The sequence below is a fragment of the Myotis brandtii genome, unplaced genomic scaffold, assembly GCF_000412655.1.
Source record: "Myotis brandtii unplaced genomic scaffold, ASM41265v1 scaffold250, whole genome shotgun sequence".
NCBI classification, from domain to species: domain Eukaryota; kingdom Metazoa; phylum Chordata; class Mammalia; order Chiroptera; family Vespertilionidae; genus Myotis; species Myotis brandtii.
The window spans coordinates 6,244,091-6,259,595 of NW_005359478.1; the positions used below are offsets into that span (position 1 = coordinate 6,244,091).

At 39.1% G+C, this 15,505-nt stretch overlaps 1 protein-coding gene across 4 annotated transcripts in view; it reads left to right on the top strand.

Annotated features, from left to right (window-relative positions):
- RABGAP1L (RAB GTPase activating protein 1-like) overlaps positions 1-15,078 on the top strand; it is a 400,947-nt gene extending 385,869 nt beyond the window's left edge. For all 4 annotated transcript variants that reach the window (XM_014540905.1, XM_005867681.2, XM_005867683.2 and 1 more), the window contains 4 exons: positions 1,991-2,074; positions 4,659-4,730; positions 8,836-9,033; positions 10,008-15,078. In XM_014540905.1, coding sequence (XP_014396391.1) covers positions 1,991-2,074; positions 4,659-4,730; positions 8,836-9,033; positions 10,008-10,160 — 507 coding nt within the window. In that variant the 3' untranslated portion in view covers positions 10,161-15,078. The remainder of the gene's footprint in view (positions 1-1,990; positions 2,075-4,658; positions 4,731-8,835; positions 9,034-10,007) is intronic.
- Positions 15,079-15,505: the final 427 nt, after the last annotated feature.

Sequence of the window (15,505 nt, forward strand, 5' to 3'; positions counted from 1 at the left end):
AAGACGCTTCCATTGAAAGGTCCTGGATTGGGGACAGGCAGGGCCTCTCCGCCCCAGACGTCGACGCTTGCAGCTTCCCTAGAAGAACAGGCTGCTTCCCTCTCTCCGTCCAGCCAGGCTGATTAACTCATTTATTCTAATCTTTTGTTCTGAGACATCGAAATACTAAATATCAAGTAGGACACAAAGCCTTTCAAAGACCTACGTCCAAGCAGGCAAAGTTCCAGTGAAGTTGCTAATGAAGGGTTGTATCATTGAGCACCTTTTAGGGTTTATAAAAAGTGTTCTATGATTTTTATTGCATTTATTTATTATTATTTTGGAAAATGAAAAAAAATGACTTTGGCCTATTTTGGACCAAGATTTTTTTTTTATGTACTTGAAAATTTTCAGGGCCTGATTATCCAGTTTGATGTAGGCCTTTCAATGAGTATTGTTGTTTTTTTTACTTCCTACCTTTTAGGGGCTCACTTTAATAACTCAGGTAAAGGTGAAGCTATTAGCAAGTGAACTTAATCCATGCTTCTTCCCTGTTTTAATCATTATGGTACCCTCATGAGATTGGTTAGTGGAAACTATGGCTCAGAGAATTAGTGTCAAAACCTCTCAGCCATCTAAGTCGGTCCTGAGGTCCATGGGCCCTGTGATAGGAGGGGAAAAGGCAATGATTTATGTCCTTACATTCTGTAAGATAGAGAATAGAGACTAATTTAACAACCACGTTTGAATCAGAATAACCTACAAATTGCTTTTAGAATTATAGCAAATATGAAGAAATTTAGAAATCTCCTAATGATATGAGCCTGATTATAAATTGCATGTACAGATTAATCATTAAATACATGATCAGAATAAACAGATGAGTTCTACATCACAGCATCCCAATTAATGATGGGGTATAACCAAAGCTTTTGTTTGGTTGTTTGGTCAACAACTTGGAAGACCTGAGTTCACCTGAGCCTGGTGGCACCTGAGCCTTTTCATCATCTTTACCTTCCCCTATACCTAGAATTCTAGAGCTGCCAGACTATGAAAATAGCTGTTTTAAGTTTAGCATTCATAATTCAGTATTTCTTTGAATGAACAAGCACCTCCTCTATGCATCACCTTAGCTCCTTCTGAAGTCACTGTTTCTTTAGTCCCTGAATCTCCTGAGCTCCGGGCTCTCATCTTTCTCCATCTTTTTCTGACTCCACTCCCAGAGCCCCTTGTTCCTGCCTTCAGAGAGCTGACAGCAGTGACGGTTGGGGATATGAAGAGGAGGGCTTAAAATGTTTTTTCAGTAATTGATCATATAGCATCAAGGGTGCAGGCAATGTGGCCTTGAGGATTTGTTTTAGACTCTGATAAGGATAAATGTAGCTTCTGAATCAACAATTAACAATCTATATATATAAAAGCCTAAGCGACTGTTACAACCAGACAACGCTCAACACAGGAGCTGCCCCCTGGTGGTCATTGCACTTCCACAGCTAACCTCCTGCAGCCAGCCAACCTCCCTCAGTCCCTGCCTCTGGTTGGCCAACCTCCCAGCCCCAATCAGTCGGATGGGGACTGGGTGAGGCACTCAATTGGCCCCAATCCCCAGCCAGGCCAAGGGACCCCACCCCATGCACGAATTCGTGCACCAGGCCCCTAGTATATTTGTAAAGTAAGTAGTAAGCATAAGCAGTTTTATAATCGGATTGCTCCTATGTCTTATACATTACAGGAAAGAAAGTAAGATTTCTGTATCTCATGAGATGATGAGGATTTCCAAATGATCAAGATACAGCTTTAATGAGGAAAATTTATATAGTTATAGTGTTTATCTTGCCATTGGCTCTGGTTCAGGCAGACCTGAATCTAGATGTTTGTGGGAATTGTTTAAAGATTGTGACTGAGTCTTGATGTTTTTCATTCTCTTTCTAGCTAAAAGAAGTCTTCAGGAAACAGCTAGATTTAAAGATTGCGACTGAGTCTTGATGTTTTTCATTCTCACTCTTTCTAGCTAAAAGAAGTCTTCAGGAAACAGCTAGAGAAGGCAGAATATGAAATAAAGAAGACTACAGCTATCATTGCCGAGTACAAACAGGTAAAGTACCACTGTGGTTTTTGTTGCTATGAAAGTAATTGTTGTTGTTCTTCAGGGAAATATATTTTGTTTTTAGAGTTTCCAGAACAATGACTGCACTGCATTCATTAAATTTGTTGGCTTATTTTCTCCTCTGAAACTGGCAGTGGTTGGACACGCTTGCTGATAACATGGAGGTTTATTTGAGCAAAACAATCTGTTGTTTGTTCACAATGTTTGATAGATTTAGAGGAACAAGAAACCTTATTATTACCACGGGGATCCCGTCTCTGCCCTATTTAGAAGCTAATTTCCTATAGAACACACTAGTGACATTTGCCTCTTTGCCAAGGACTAAAGTTTAGTGATTGTATCGAATGGCAGTAGCTAGGGGATCAGTGTGTCCTTTGCTGTCACAGTATAAAATGTGGGAACTCATTTTTCCCACTTGGCTATGTGGCCTTGTAAAGGGAGACAATATCTGTGTATAAATAAGAGGAAGGGGAATTTATTGCATTTGGGAAGTGGGGAACCCTTCCTGGAGAAGGGCTGATGTGAGTTGTGCTTCAGCGGCCGGGTGAGATGTGGGTGTGTGGAGAGGGAGTGGAGAGGAGGGCCATGGGGAAACAGCACGTGCAAAGGCACGGAGGTAGATTAGTGGACAGAAATAGTTTAGTTTGGCAAGAGTATCAAATACGGAAGAAAAGCATAGGTGAGTGGGAGCCCAGTTTAAGGAAGGTCTTCAGGGATAGCTGAGGTGTTTGGACTTAATTGTTTGTAGTAGGAACACCTGAGCAGGAATGTGGCAAAGCATGGAGTCCAGATCAGAAAAAATGGGACCCTGACTAAAATCAGTAGTGATGAAAGTGAAGGAGAGGGAGCCACAAAAAGATAGCCATGTTTTGCTAGAACGAGGGAAAACATTGAAGTGATCATGAGATTTTGATTTTGGGTAAGTGGGAGAGGGCATGGTTAGACATTAACCAGTACAAGGAACATTAAAGGCATGTGCTGTGGAACCCGCCATCACTGCAGATGCAGTTTTTGTCACCATGTTAGGCCATATGCCACACTCTGCAAATAGCAGTCCTTGGGACTGTTCTTGAATATTATCTGGCAAGTACTTCAAGTCATGTAAAAGGCAACAGGCCCATCTGTTTGAAGATAATTAGGACATAAAACATGATCAAATGCATTCTATAGTTGGAATTGGTTATCATTGGCTATATTTTAGAATGTTTTGGTTTATTTAAAAGGGTATATGGCTTAAAATTACTAGGATGATCGTTTCTCTTTAATGTTGACTAATGCAGACCTATTTGTTATCTCCAGGCGTGGACCTGGAGAATTCGAGACTGAACTCCACAAGCAGGCCCTGGCCTCAAGGACTGTTTTTGAGGAAAATGGGGTTTCTTTTTAGTGCCTGTTTTGATAATAGAGGTAGACCTTTTATGTTGCCAGTCCAAATTGCACTTGAAAATTTGACATCCCCTAATTCTTTTATTTCATTACTCAAAAAATTAAAGATTCAAATTTCACTCAAGTTCCATAAGAGTTGAACTTTCAGTATTTTTTTAAAGCAACTTTTCTTTTTTGGCTTTAAAGCATTTATTTCTACCTGTTGTAGTACTTGTTAGTACCTTATTTCAAAATCAGTAATAATGAGATTTTATTTAATGAGGACTTATCAGCCAGGTGCTATACTAAACTCTTTGAGTACATATTTTCCACTGATTTTCTTTTCTTTTTTTTAAATATATTTCTTTATTGGTTTCAGAGAGGAAGGGAGAAGGAGAGAGAGATAGAAACATCAATGATGAGAGAGAATCATTGATCGGCTGCCTCCTGCACGCCCCCCACTGGGGATTGAGCCCGCAACCCAGGCATGTGCCCTTGGCTGGAATCGAACCTGGGACCCTTCAGTCCGCAGGCTGATGCTCTATCCACTGAGCCCAGCCGGCCAGGGCTCCACTGATTTTCATAGCACAACACTTTCTGGCCACGAGGAAACTGAAGCTTCAAGAGCTTATGAATTTCCCAAGGACATAATACTAGAAGGTAGTAGAACTGGACTCCCAGGCTTTAGGTTTTATGCTGTGTTGCCAAACCACTTGAGATTTTAGTCTTTATTATTTTCTGGTCATTTAACCTTTTTAAAAAATTTTATTCACTCTGCCACTTCTTAAGGAAACTTTTGTCATTGAAAACAGAGACTCTTTCCATGGCTGTAGATAGGGGACATTTCTGGTTCAAACTGCGTTCCATCCAGTTCCCAGCATAAATAGTATCTTGCACAAAGTAGGTACTCAGCAGAGATTCTATAGAGCGATTCCAGAAGCAGGACAGGAATTCACTGGAACAGTCCTGAGGCTAGAGACGGAAAGAACTCAGATCTTCCTCGTGTGTTTCCTTCTACTAATTAAGATAGTGCTCCACACAGGGACACTCCCAGGCCTTCAGCTGCTCACTGCAGAAATGACCGCATCTGCACAATTTCTTCCAGCAGCAGAGATGTGATAACACAGGAGTTGATAAAGTTATGTGCACGCGCTGTAAGAATCATTCTATTGTCCAGTATGGTGACTCTTTTTTTTCTTTCCTTTAGATCTGTTCCCAGTTGAGCACCAGACTGGAGAAGCAGCAAGCAGCCAGCAAGGAGGAGCTGGAGGTAGTGAAGGTGAGGAGAGTGGAGTAGTTCAGTGATAGAATTTCTTCCACATTCACAGCCCTAAGGGAGTGCCTGATAGGAGGATGCATCCCATTATGTGATGCTGCCCCACAGGCAGGATGGCTTCTACACATCACACCCTCCCCCCCCCCCCCCCCCCCCCCCCCTTGTTGTAGAAGACTGAGGAATCATGGAGAATAGTGTCTCTCTTCTGACTGGAGTGTAATCCTCCTCCCAACAGCAGAGAGTTATGTCCCCATAAGTCTTATGGGCTGTCAGAGGCAGGTAGTGGGTTTCAGCATCGTGACAGGCGGCCCCGAGCTTTCTCGGGTGGTGGAAACTTGGGAACCCTCAGCAGCTGCATCCCAGCTGTGCCTGAACTGATGCAGTGCTTCAGTGTCTGACCCCGCAGTTTCATCCCATCGCTCTCTTGGACAGTGAACAGCGTGGGTAATCTGGAACTTGACTGGAAAACACATGTTGGGTTCAAACAGCAATTTTTTAGATGTTTGTTTTTAAAGAAAACTTGTAGCATTTATTTATATGCTGCCCCCTAGTGGTATTATTTTTGAAAAAAGGAGTTGCTTATTCTGTAGAAACAACAGTAAACCAAATAAATGGATTGGTATTCTTAAGAAGTAATGTTGGGACCAGTGCTCTAGAAACTTGATGTAATTCTATTTGAATATATTCAGGTTTAATACTGGTAATTTCTATGCATTCTAGGGACTTCAGCATATAGTTTAACAACTTGGGCAAGTTATTTAACCTCTCTAAACTTTATTATTTTGTAAAAGAGAGAACAGTACCTGCCTCATAAGGTCATTTTGAAGAGTAAATAAGATAATGTATATAAAGTGCTTAGCTTAGTATTTAGCACACAATAAATGCACATTTTAATAAGTTATAACCTAAAAATCTGAGACATGAGAAATGAAAATATGAACTTTATTCTGACTTTGTATTCTAAAAGTGTATTTTTCTTATTTAATGTTATAAAACACCAGTCTGAGATTATTAGTGAGTATAGAGTTAGTGGTCTCCCTCCCCAAACCTGCTAAATTCGGGGTTCATAATCTTCCCTTTCTGCTCTTCCTTTACCCCTCCCACCCCCCACTTAGCTTTTATCATTCTTTGTACCTTGTAGAAACAATGATCAGGACTCAGTTGACAAAGTGTCTTGGCCAAAAAGGATTAACTATCCTGAACTAAAATCTTTGTGGAAATAAAAATAAACAAGGATTTATATTAATCACTCTATAAAGGTTTTATTGAGCATCTTCTATGTGCACAGCTATTAAATTTCTTTTTTTTTTAACATAAATTATACCTGACAATGAGCTCAGAATTTTCCTAAAGGAACAAATTATACAGATATATGTGAAACATTGAGGAAATAATTCAAAAGCATATAAGTAGGTGCTGAGTTGGATGACACTGACTATCAGTTGTAGAGAAAACAAAATCTTAAGAACTGTAGACCAAAGATGACTTCAGGTCTGGTTGGACTAAAGCAGGATGGGTAGAATTCAGTTAGAAAGATTTAAAAAAGGACATCTGGAAGAAACAGTGTGAGTTGAAGACCTAGAAATAGGAATGAGCATTTCAGTATTTCATTAAGGAAACTGATGTGGTTAGAGTATGCATTAAGAATAGAGGAGATTATTGGCTAACAGATGGGGTTACCTAATGGAAGGCATGACATTCAGAAAGAGGCATTTGAACTTGTTTTAGCCAGAATCAAGAATAACAACCAACACTTATGGGGCTGCATAATTATTATCCCATATAACCCTCTCAGCTACCTTAGAAGATAGACACTATAATCTTCTCCTTACCAATTTATTATCTTCTTTTTATTGATGATGGTTTCTAAAACAGATAATTCATTTCTTCGAGGTCACAAAGCTGACAAGTGGTCGTGCTAGGATTTGAACCAAGGGAGTCAGACTCTACAACCCATACACTTAGCCATTACACCACACTATCTCCTCTCTTTCCAGTCCTACTTCTTCAGCTCTTATTTGGCATGATGTGATGATAGCTTCTGATTTTTTGATCCTCCTGTAACACCATCCCCTAACACCATTCCTCTATCACCATCCTGTTTCCAGTTAATTCTCTACACTGTAATCAGAGTGATCATTCCCAAATATAAACTTGACTAATCACCCTATGTATCCATTTAGAATTAGGTAGGCCACACGTAAAAAAAACCAAAATAACATTGGTTTAAACACAGAAGATGCTGATTATCTCATGTAGAAGAAGTCTAGGACTAAAAAGATCTTGGTTTTACCAGTGTCCAAACTTTAGTGACCCATATCCTCAGGATGGCCTTCGATCCTCAAGGTCACCTAAAAGTCAAATCTGTCAATTGGAGTTTCCACCATCACACCCACATTCCATGGTGAAATTTTAGGACAAAGAAGATGCAAGGATACAATGGCCTACCTCCAATTGGATGAGTTTTTCTACGTAGCCATACATATCAGAACTTAATCTCATGGCTACACCTAATTTCAAGCGAGTCTAGAAAATGGCACTTTTTAACTGGGCATTTTCCTGCCCAAATAACATCAGGTTTCTGTTGCTAAGGGAGGAGATGGACGTGGGTGGGAATCTGTGGTCTCTCCCACACGTCAGCATGTCTGCTCCATGAGGCTAATCGCTCTACTCCAACATGGAGCACAGGATTTAGTGAAGTGAATGAATGAATTTTCTTCAGGATAAAACCAGGATTCATGAGCATTCTGTTTCAGGACTTTTACAACGTGGCCGTGGAGAACTCTTCTCGCTGAGTACCTCTTACTAGCGCATCACTTCCCCTCTGCTTGAGCGTCTCGCTCCCTGCAGTTCTCTGAGGCTGCACACAGTCTCCTCTCTGCTGAAATGTCCTCCTCCCTCTTGTGAGATTAATCGCTTCCTTTATAAGGTTCAGCCTAATGACACTGCTTACCCAGCTTGGTAAACTTTGAATCACTTAAAACCCAGATCAAAGCCACCACTTTAACATTTTATTAATCAACAAATAGTTAGTCAACAATAAACATATACCAAACACTTGCTGTGTGCCTGTCTGAGCCAGCACAGGGTTCTTGGGAGAGCTATCAGATATCTTTTAAGTCTCTAATGAACATTAATCAGGCAGGAACCGGAAGAGCACAGTATGGAAGAGGTAAGGAAGAAACCAGTGAGGGCTGAGAAGGTGATTTTAGGGACTCAGGCCTGGGATAGGGAGAGCTTGGTCATGTCAGAGGAAGAATTTAATGAGCAGCTGGAAATGGGAGAAGTTAATGAAAAGACACCCAAGTCTTCAGGCCTCAATGGTGGCAATGCGCACAATGACACAGAAAGGGGGAGAGCTGCTGCGTGTGTGTGAAGAGAGAGTAGTTAGGGTTATGGACATTGAGCTTGCTGTAACAGTAGAATGTTGAAATAGAAAGATTATGTGATATCTTTTCTCTCTAAACTACTTTTGTAGATATTTTAAGCAAATAGCAGCACTCTTTTCTCCAAGAGAGTTGCTGTTGTCTGGTGGTGGTTATGCTGTCATTGGCAGTCCAGGTCAGAGTTACTTTTATTACCTTGAACAGTAGTGATCATCTTTGCTTAATGCTGAACAAAAGGACTTACACTTTATTGGTTGCAAGGGTAGATTTAGGTTAGTCATAATGACTTCAGTCGACTCTAAGCAAGATACTTAAATGCTAAGTTTCTTCATTTATAAAAGGGGTGAAAATAGTACCTAATCATACAGTAGCCCTAGGATTAAATGAGATACTGCATGCAGGGCATGATGGATGGGGCTTGGCATCTAGTAAGGGCAATGGTAGTACAACATTTCTACAACAGATGTCAAAGAGGGGCTGTAATACTGTCTGTTCCCAGTCTCTCTAGAGATACTTTGAGGAAAAGGGGCATCTGTCTTGGATACTTGGGTTTGTGCTGACTGTAACCATGTTGGTTGTAGCATAAGGGAAATAATGACCTTCAGAAATAGGCCTGCATTTGATGGCAACAAACAGCATCTAAATAAAAATCAAGCCGCATATTGTTTCAGGAAGTGATTTATGCTATGGAATACAGCTTGACGTTGGTTATCTCCTTTCAGGGTAAAATGATGGCCTGTAAGCACTGCAGTGACATTTTCAGCAAGGAGGGGGCTTTGAAGCCAGCAGCCATAAGCAGAGAGGACCAGGGAATTGAATCGGATGATGAGAAGGACTCACTTAAGAAGCAGCTGAGGGAGATGGAGCTGGAATTGGCACAAACCAAACTGCAGCTGGTGGAGGCCAAGTGTAAAATCCAGGTTGGTGACTCGATAAAAGGTTTGGGATATTTTAGGACTTTAGAATATACATATTTAGCTCAGAATCATAGGTGTTATGATAAATACATTTTTATGCCCAAGAATGTGTCCTGCATAGTCAGGAGTTTGTCATTATTTTTAAACACTGATATAAACACACAGATTTAAATGAATGTTAATAATTAAAATTATATCTTGTGAGAACTTAAGCGTACGCTTTTTTAGTTTTCCCTGCAATTTTTTGCCAAGATCCTTTCTCATTGAACTTGGTCACTTTGAAAAATGAAAGGCCAAACCTCCTCTGTTTATTCTTCCCCTGATGGTTGAACATCCTTTTTTTTTTTTTTTTTGTTTTTTTTTTTTTTTTTTCTTTGCCTGATTTCGCCAAATTCCTTTCTCCATAATCTCTTTCCATATCGAAGGATAACATAATTAAAAGTGGTCCTGGCTTCTGATGGACTGTCCCCCATTCCCCATTTCCTCTTCAACAGTGAATCATACCCACCATGTCCTGCCATGGCTCCAACCCACACACACTGGTGTCCTTAGCTGTCTCTGCCGGACCTTGTATGTTCTCAGGGCAAAGGCCATGCGTTTGGAACTAGAACTCACTCATGCTTTACTCTATCAGTAAAAATTCAACCCATCCATATGTTTATGTTTATTTGTGGTTTGAAACAGGTTATATCAGGTTGTAACCTAAATTGCAGGGGGGATAAAAAGATAACGTGAGGTTTCATTTAATTGTTCAGAGAAGGCACAGATTCTGGTTTTTAGTGATACCTCTTCTAGCTGTAAACTTTTATTTATTTATTTATTTATTTTGCATCAAGAAGCTAGTTAAATTTCTCCTGGGTTTTCTGGGAGGAAAACTATGACTCTATAGACCTGGGATGCCGAGAAGCTGTACTGGATTTTTTGGCAGAGAGAAAACATTTATAAAACTCAGATGATTTTGTTTCTGTTTTAATTAGGAACTTGAACATCAGAGAGGGGCCCTTATGAATGAAATCCAAGCTGCAAAAAACTCTTGGTTTAGCAAAACCCTGAACTCGATCAAAACGGCCACGGGCACCCAGCCCCTGCAGCCGCCACAGAGCACCCAGCCACCCAGAGAGAGCACATAGTTCCTGCCTCAGCCCAGCACAGGAGCACAACGATCAAAGCGACGGAGACCCCGAAGACGCTCCCAGGTGCCCCTTTGAAGAAAGAAAGTAAAGGAGGCCGGGAAGCAAGCCTGCTCTTTCAGTGGCTCTCACTCTTTCTTGTTTGCCACTTTCAAAGGGATGTTACTGAAACTGACCTGATTTATGTTGAATACCTGTTTTCGCGCTTCTTCTTGGAAGGCCATGTTCAGATCCATCCTAGTATTACCCATTATTTTACATGCCTGCTATTTAGTTGGAAATCAGTAATTCAGAACTAAATGCTTTTTATTCAGGACTAACTGTTCATATTGTTTTTTATCTTACATAAGAATGGAGATGTCTTTTATTCCAAGGTTGAAGTGATAAGACGATATTTGCCACACAAAAAGAAATTGAAACCTAAAACTCTTAACTTTTCAGCATTTATTCAGGTAAAGCACACTGTGGGGCTGGTCAGGACCACTGTCAGGCTTCCTCCTGAAAGCGATGTCCTGGAGAGCGGTAACCTGTCGGAGGGAAGGACAGACCTGGGATTGAACAGTCCCTGAAGCAAGTTAGTTTATTTCATTTTATGTTGGTTGCATCTGGAAACGAAGTGCCAAGAACCATAGGATAAGTCAGGCTGTTGAGAAGTCACACTAGAGAAAAGGAACTGAGATTTCAATAAACACAGGAAGAAATAAATCACTTTGGCCCTGTTGTTCTAACAGGTCCTTTTAAGAACTCCACACAGGAATTGCAAGGTCCTAAATACGAGCACAGTTGTGAGTGCTGGCAAACGCCAAGTCGAAGGGGACATTGCGAGTTGTAGCCTTAGGAAACCTTCACCAGAGAAGCCTAGAAAGATCTAGGTTTAGCCACTGTGTTCAGAAACGGACAGAGAATGTCATTTAATGTTGACATATGCTTGCTAAGGAAACACTAATATACTGTAACTTTGTTAAAGTTATGAGATGGGGAAATGGAGGTCAGCTTCACATCATCTTAGTTTAATCTTAGGCAGCTTTTCTTGATTTCTATAGCTCCCCAAAATGTGCCCTTGGTACTCCTAGATGAGGCTGCAAATGCATTTGTAACATTTTTGATTGAATATGAAACCTTTATAGAAATACTTATCTCATGGAAAGGTAAAGAAAACTATTGTTTAAAAGTTGATGGGAATATTTTTTCTATTATATGTAACATGTATATATCAATAGTCCTCACAGGAAATCCTTTGGTAAGGGCAAAACAAATTTTACCATTTCCTAAGCTTTTTTGGCCTTTTCCACCAACCCAACTACTGTTAGGTATGTATAGTAACATTTACTGACACTCATCCTTGGTTTCCTTGTTGAACATATTCTTTGCAAAGGATCTTAACCTCTGTATCGCCAGAGTGATTCTCATGTGTGCCATATGGTGCAATTAAAATTAACACACTCCTGGAGATAAAGATCAAATAACAGCCATCTTGACCAGGAGCACACACTACAATTTGCTTCCCTCTAAAATGGTCATTAAACTCTAAAAAGTGAAGTCCCTTCATCAGTGTTTATAGGCTTGTTTGTTACACTTATGAAATAATACTTTCTTACAGCATTTCTTTTTTGGGTCCTGACATCTTTCATCATTATATTCATTTCCTTTTACCAAAAATTAAAATAAGCCAGCATTCCAGTGTCTATGTTGACTTTAACATTCCCTACATGGTGGTTTAGAAAACCTAATCTTTTTATTTTTATTTTTTATCTTTGTAAAATATAATGGCTAGAGAATTGCATATTGGTATTTGTTTCTGTAAATCATTTAGTATAATTTGTTAGCTTTATTGATACTTTATGCTTTGATACCAAGAAGCCTTGTACAAGTTGCCTTATCAAATGGCCAGCTAAATTAAAGATGTTCTTTTCTGTTTTGTGAATCTTATAGATCTACTATACAGAGCTTTTTTAACTTCCAGAAATTGGCACATTCCACAGAATGACTAAATTGCATAATTTTCCTTAAATAGTAGTTGAGGGAGAAATAGAATTGTTCTAGGTCCAGTCCTTACCTGTAAACCTGGTCAAATTTCATTTTTTTCTTTAAATAAAATCACCAGGTATATACATTCCAAATGTTTAGTAAATCAATCTTTTGCATTTTCTTTTTAAAGATTGTAATGGTAATCTACAGATTTTTTTCTTTTCCAGTTCCATATCATACTTGAGTATGTTTTGGCACCATAAGTCTAAACTTTTTCACTGCAATGCCTTTGGGTCAGTAGCAATAGTAAAGATAGAAAGAAAGAAAATTCAAAATACGGTATATGATATGATTATTCAAACAATATGTTATAACAGCATTATCTCAAACCACATGTCCTTCACTGTCTTTTGTTTAAAACTCATGCATCCTAGGATTAACTGCTAGTTTTAATTTCACTTGTTTTGAAGTATATTTGAGAATTCCTACTCTTCTCTTGATTCCTTTAGAAAGAGATTAACTAGCCCAAATATCCAGGAAATTTTCAGATATTATAGTGTGTTTTTCATCTTTACTAGAACACATTGTCTAAAACATTCCTCCAGAATCTAACATTTGCAACATTCTGAAAAGTGATTATTTCTCTTTTCATTAAATTCTGCAAAATAAATGAAGGGAATGAACTTCAACTTGATTATTCAATTCAGTAGCTTTTATATCTTGAAAATCTTATTTAACATGTATTTTAAAGCTGAAAAAAAACAAGCTGAATTTTGCAGTGCATATGTTTGCTAGCTACCCACATTCTGAGCCATGGCACAATTTGATTATATTTAGTTACATATAATTAAATGCAAAAAAACCAAACTCTGTTACCTAATGTTTTGTATATGAGAGCATTTCAGAAACACTGATAGGAATACCATACAGGCCTATGGCCTATATCAACATACAGCTAATACCTGTATTCCCCTCTCTTGGCTATTAAGTTGGCAGTTTCTTCTTCATTGGCTTTCTTAAACTTTCATAGTAAAATAGAAAAGCAATCTTTGTACTGATGTTGGGATATTTAATCGTATTTATCTTGTTTCATTTCTTCAACGTTTTCATTCTTTTATACTATATATTATTTATTTTTCTCAACCCCCTACTCCATTTTCTTAAATACTTTCCAGTTAATAACTAGTGGCTTCATTTCCAAGCCAAAGTGAGTAAAACAAGAGAATACACAGTTTAGGGCACAAGAGGTGAGGAATCCTTAAAAGGGTTGATTAGGTGCTGCAGCTGAGAATCACATGTAACTGACATAAGGGACTGTTTTCTTTCTTTCTTTTTTTTTTTTTTTTTAGCTGAAATCACTCTACTATTCTGCTAAGGTGGGTGTCTGAATTCAGGACCCCTTTAAGGGACAAAGAAGCTTTAAAAAAATTAAATACCTTGTTTGTTTTATCTCTCTTGAAAAGAACACTTAATAAGATGATTCTATTATATAACTTTTAAAAACAATACTTACAAAAGCTCTGATTCTCTTGCTTCCGTTATAAATGAGAGAATGGACAAACTGTTGTTTGATTTGAACAGTTAGATTTGTGTGTGTAAAATTTTATAGAGTGTCCCTAACTCTTGTATACCCAGGTACCATGCACCTAAATACATACATGGCGACTGAATACAGAAGGGCAGGTAACGGCTCAATGGCCTGTTCACTACTGGCTATAAAGCTCTTGCCCTTGAGTTAGAGTTGCCAGGCTCATGGTCACACTGAACTAGAACTGCTCCAAAACATCTTTCTTCTCTCATAGTGGCTTCTGTACAATAAAGGCAAAGCCCTTTACCTTAGGAATTCCTTGTCTTTCAAAAGCTACCAAAATGAATACTTTCGTGGGGGCTGCACCTCAAGCGGAGATGATCTTGAGTTGTAATGAGAAAGTGGATATTTACAAGTAGGGAGTGACTCAGTCATCGATCAGGAGTCCCCTTCTCAGCTTCCATCTAAAAGATGACATGTCCAGCCTATCTCCAAATGAATTTGTTACCTGCTGTACAAATATCTTCATCAACATGTCCCATTCTCCCCACCTCCATCCCAGGTTTACCATCAATGGTATTCTGAAAAACTTAAGAAAAAAGAATCACTGAGTAGAAAATGAACATTTTAAGTTCCTTTGGTTTTCATTGGCAGTAAGTTAACATGTAAAATCTTTTCCACTGTAACATAAGTATATATTATATATGGAATAAAATATAGGAAACTGAGTTATAAGGACATAAGTGCATCAAGACTCTGGTGTCATGAAAGCACAAGAATAAAGCTGGAGATGGTCCCAGAATCCAAGATGTCCCAATAGCCTTTCACATCAGTTTCTCTATTTTTGGTATTTTGCATAATATATGGATCCTTAATTCAAATGAAAGAAATGAGTTTCTCAGGCAGCCCCACTTCCTTTCTTTCAACTCCTACCTTTCCCTTGCTGAGGAGGTAGTAGAAATTCTCTAACATCTATTTTCAGGAATAGTATGATTTTTGTCCGTGGTTTCTCTAATGGAAACAAGTTCTGGGATAAAGGAGTTGATTAGCCCCGGCAGTGCTAATTGATGACAAAAGAAATATTAGTGGGCAGCCTCTCTCCTCTATAAACACTGACCAATTAGATGTTTCCATAATTCCATGTATTATGCATAGTACACTTCACAAATGTAAATGTAATGCTTGTTAAGAAAAGTGCAATTTATTGTACATTGTCCCCAAAATGTTTACTTTTATAATTGTTATGAACTTGAACTGGATTAGTAGCTTGTTTTCATGTGTGAATGGAGCCTCGTGAAATAAACAAATGCAACCCCGAAGGTAACCACAGGTGACTGTTTTTGTGAGCCAGTGATGTTTTCAATGCTTTGTGTTGCCCCTTTGGCCCCATTAAGCAGTAATAAACATTTGTTCCCGAGTCCATATCTGTCTTTTCTGTTTTCTTCTAGTTGATTTTATTCTAAATCAGCGGAACCCAGTGTTTATGTAGCACTTCTTATTTGACACTGGACTCCAGTCAGCTTAGGAAGAAAAAACACACAGGCGCTTGTTCCAGGCTCTACCTGCAGAACTGCCAAGGGCCCTGTTTTCCTAGAGCAGCGGTTCTCAACCTGTGGGTCGAGACCCCTTTGGCGGTCGAGCGACCCTTTCACAGGGGTCGCCTAAGACCATCCTGAATATCAGATATTTACATTACAATTCATAACAGTAGCAACATTACAGTTATGAAGTGGCAACGAAAATAATTTTATGGTTGGGTCACAACATGAGGAACTGTATTTAAAGGGCCAGAAGGTTGAGAACCACTGTCCTAGAGATTTCTTGGTTGCAAGTAACAGAAACCCTCAAG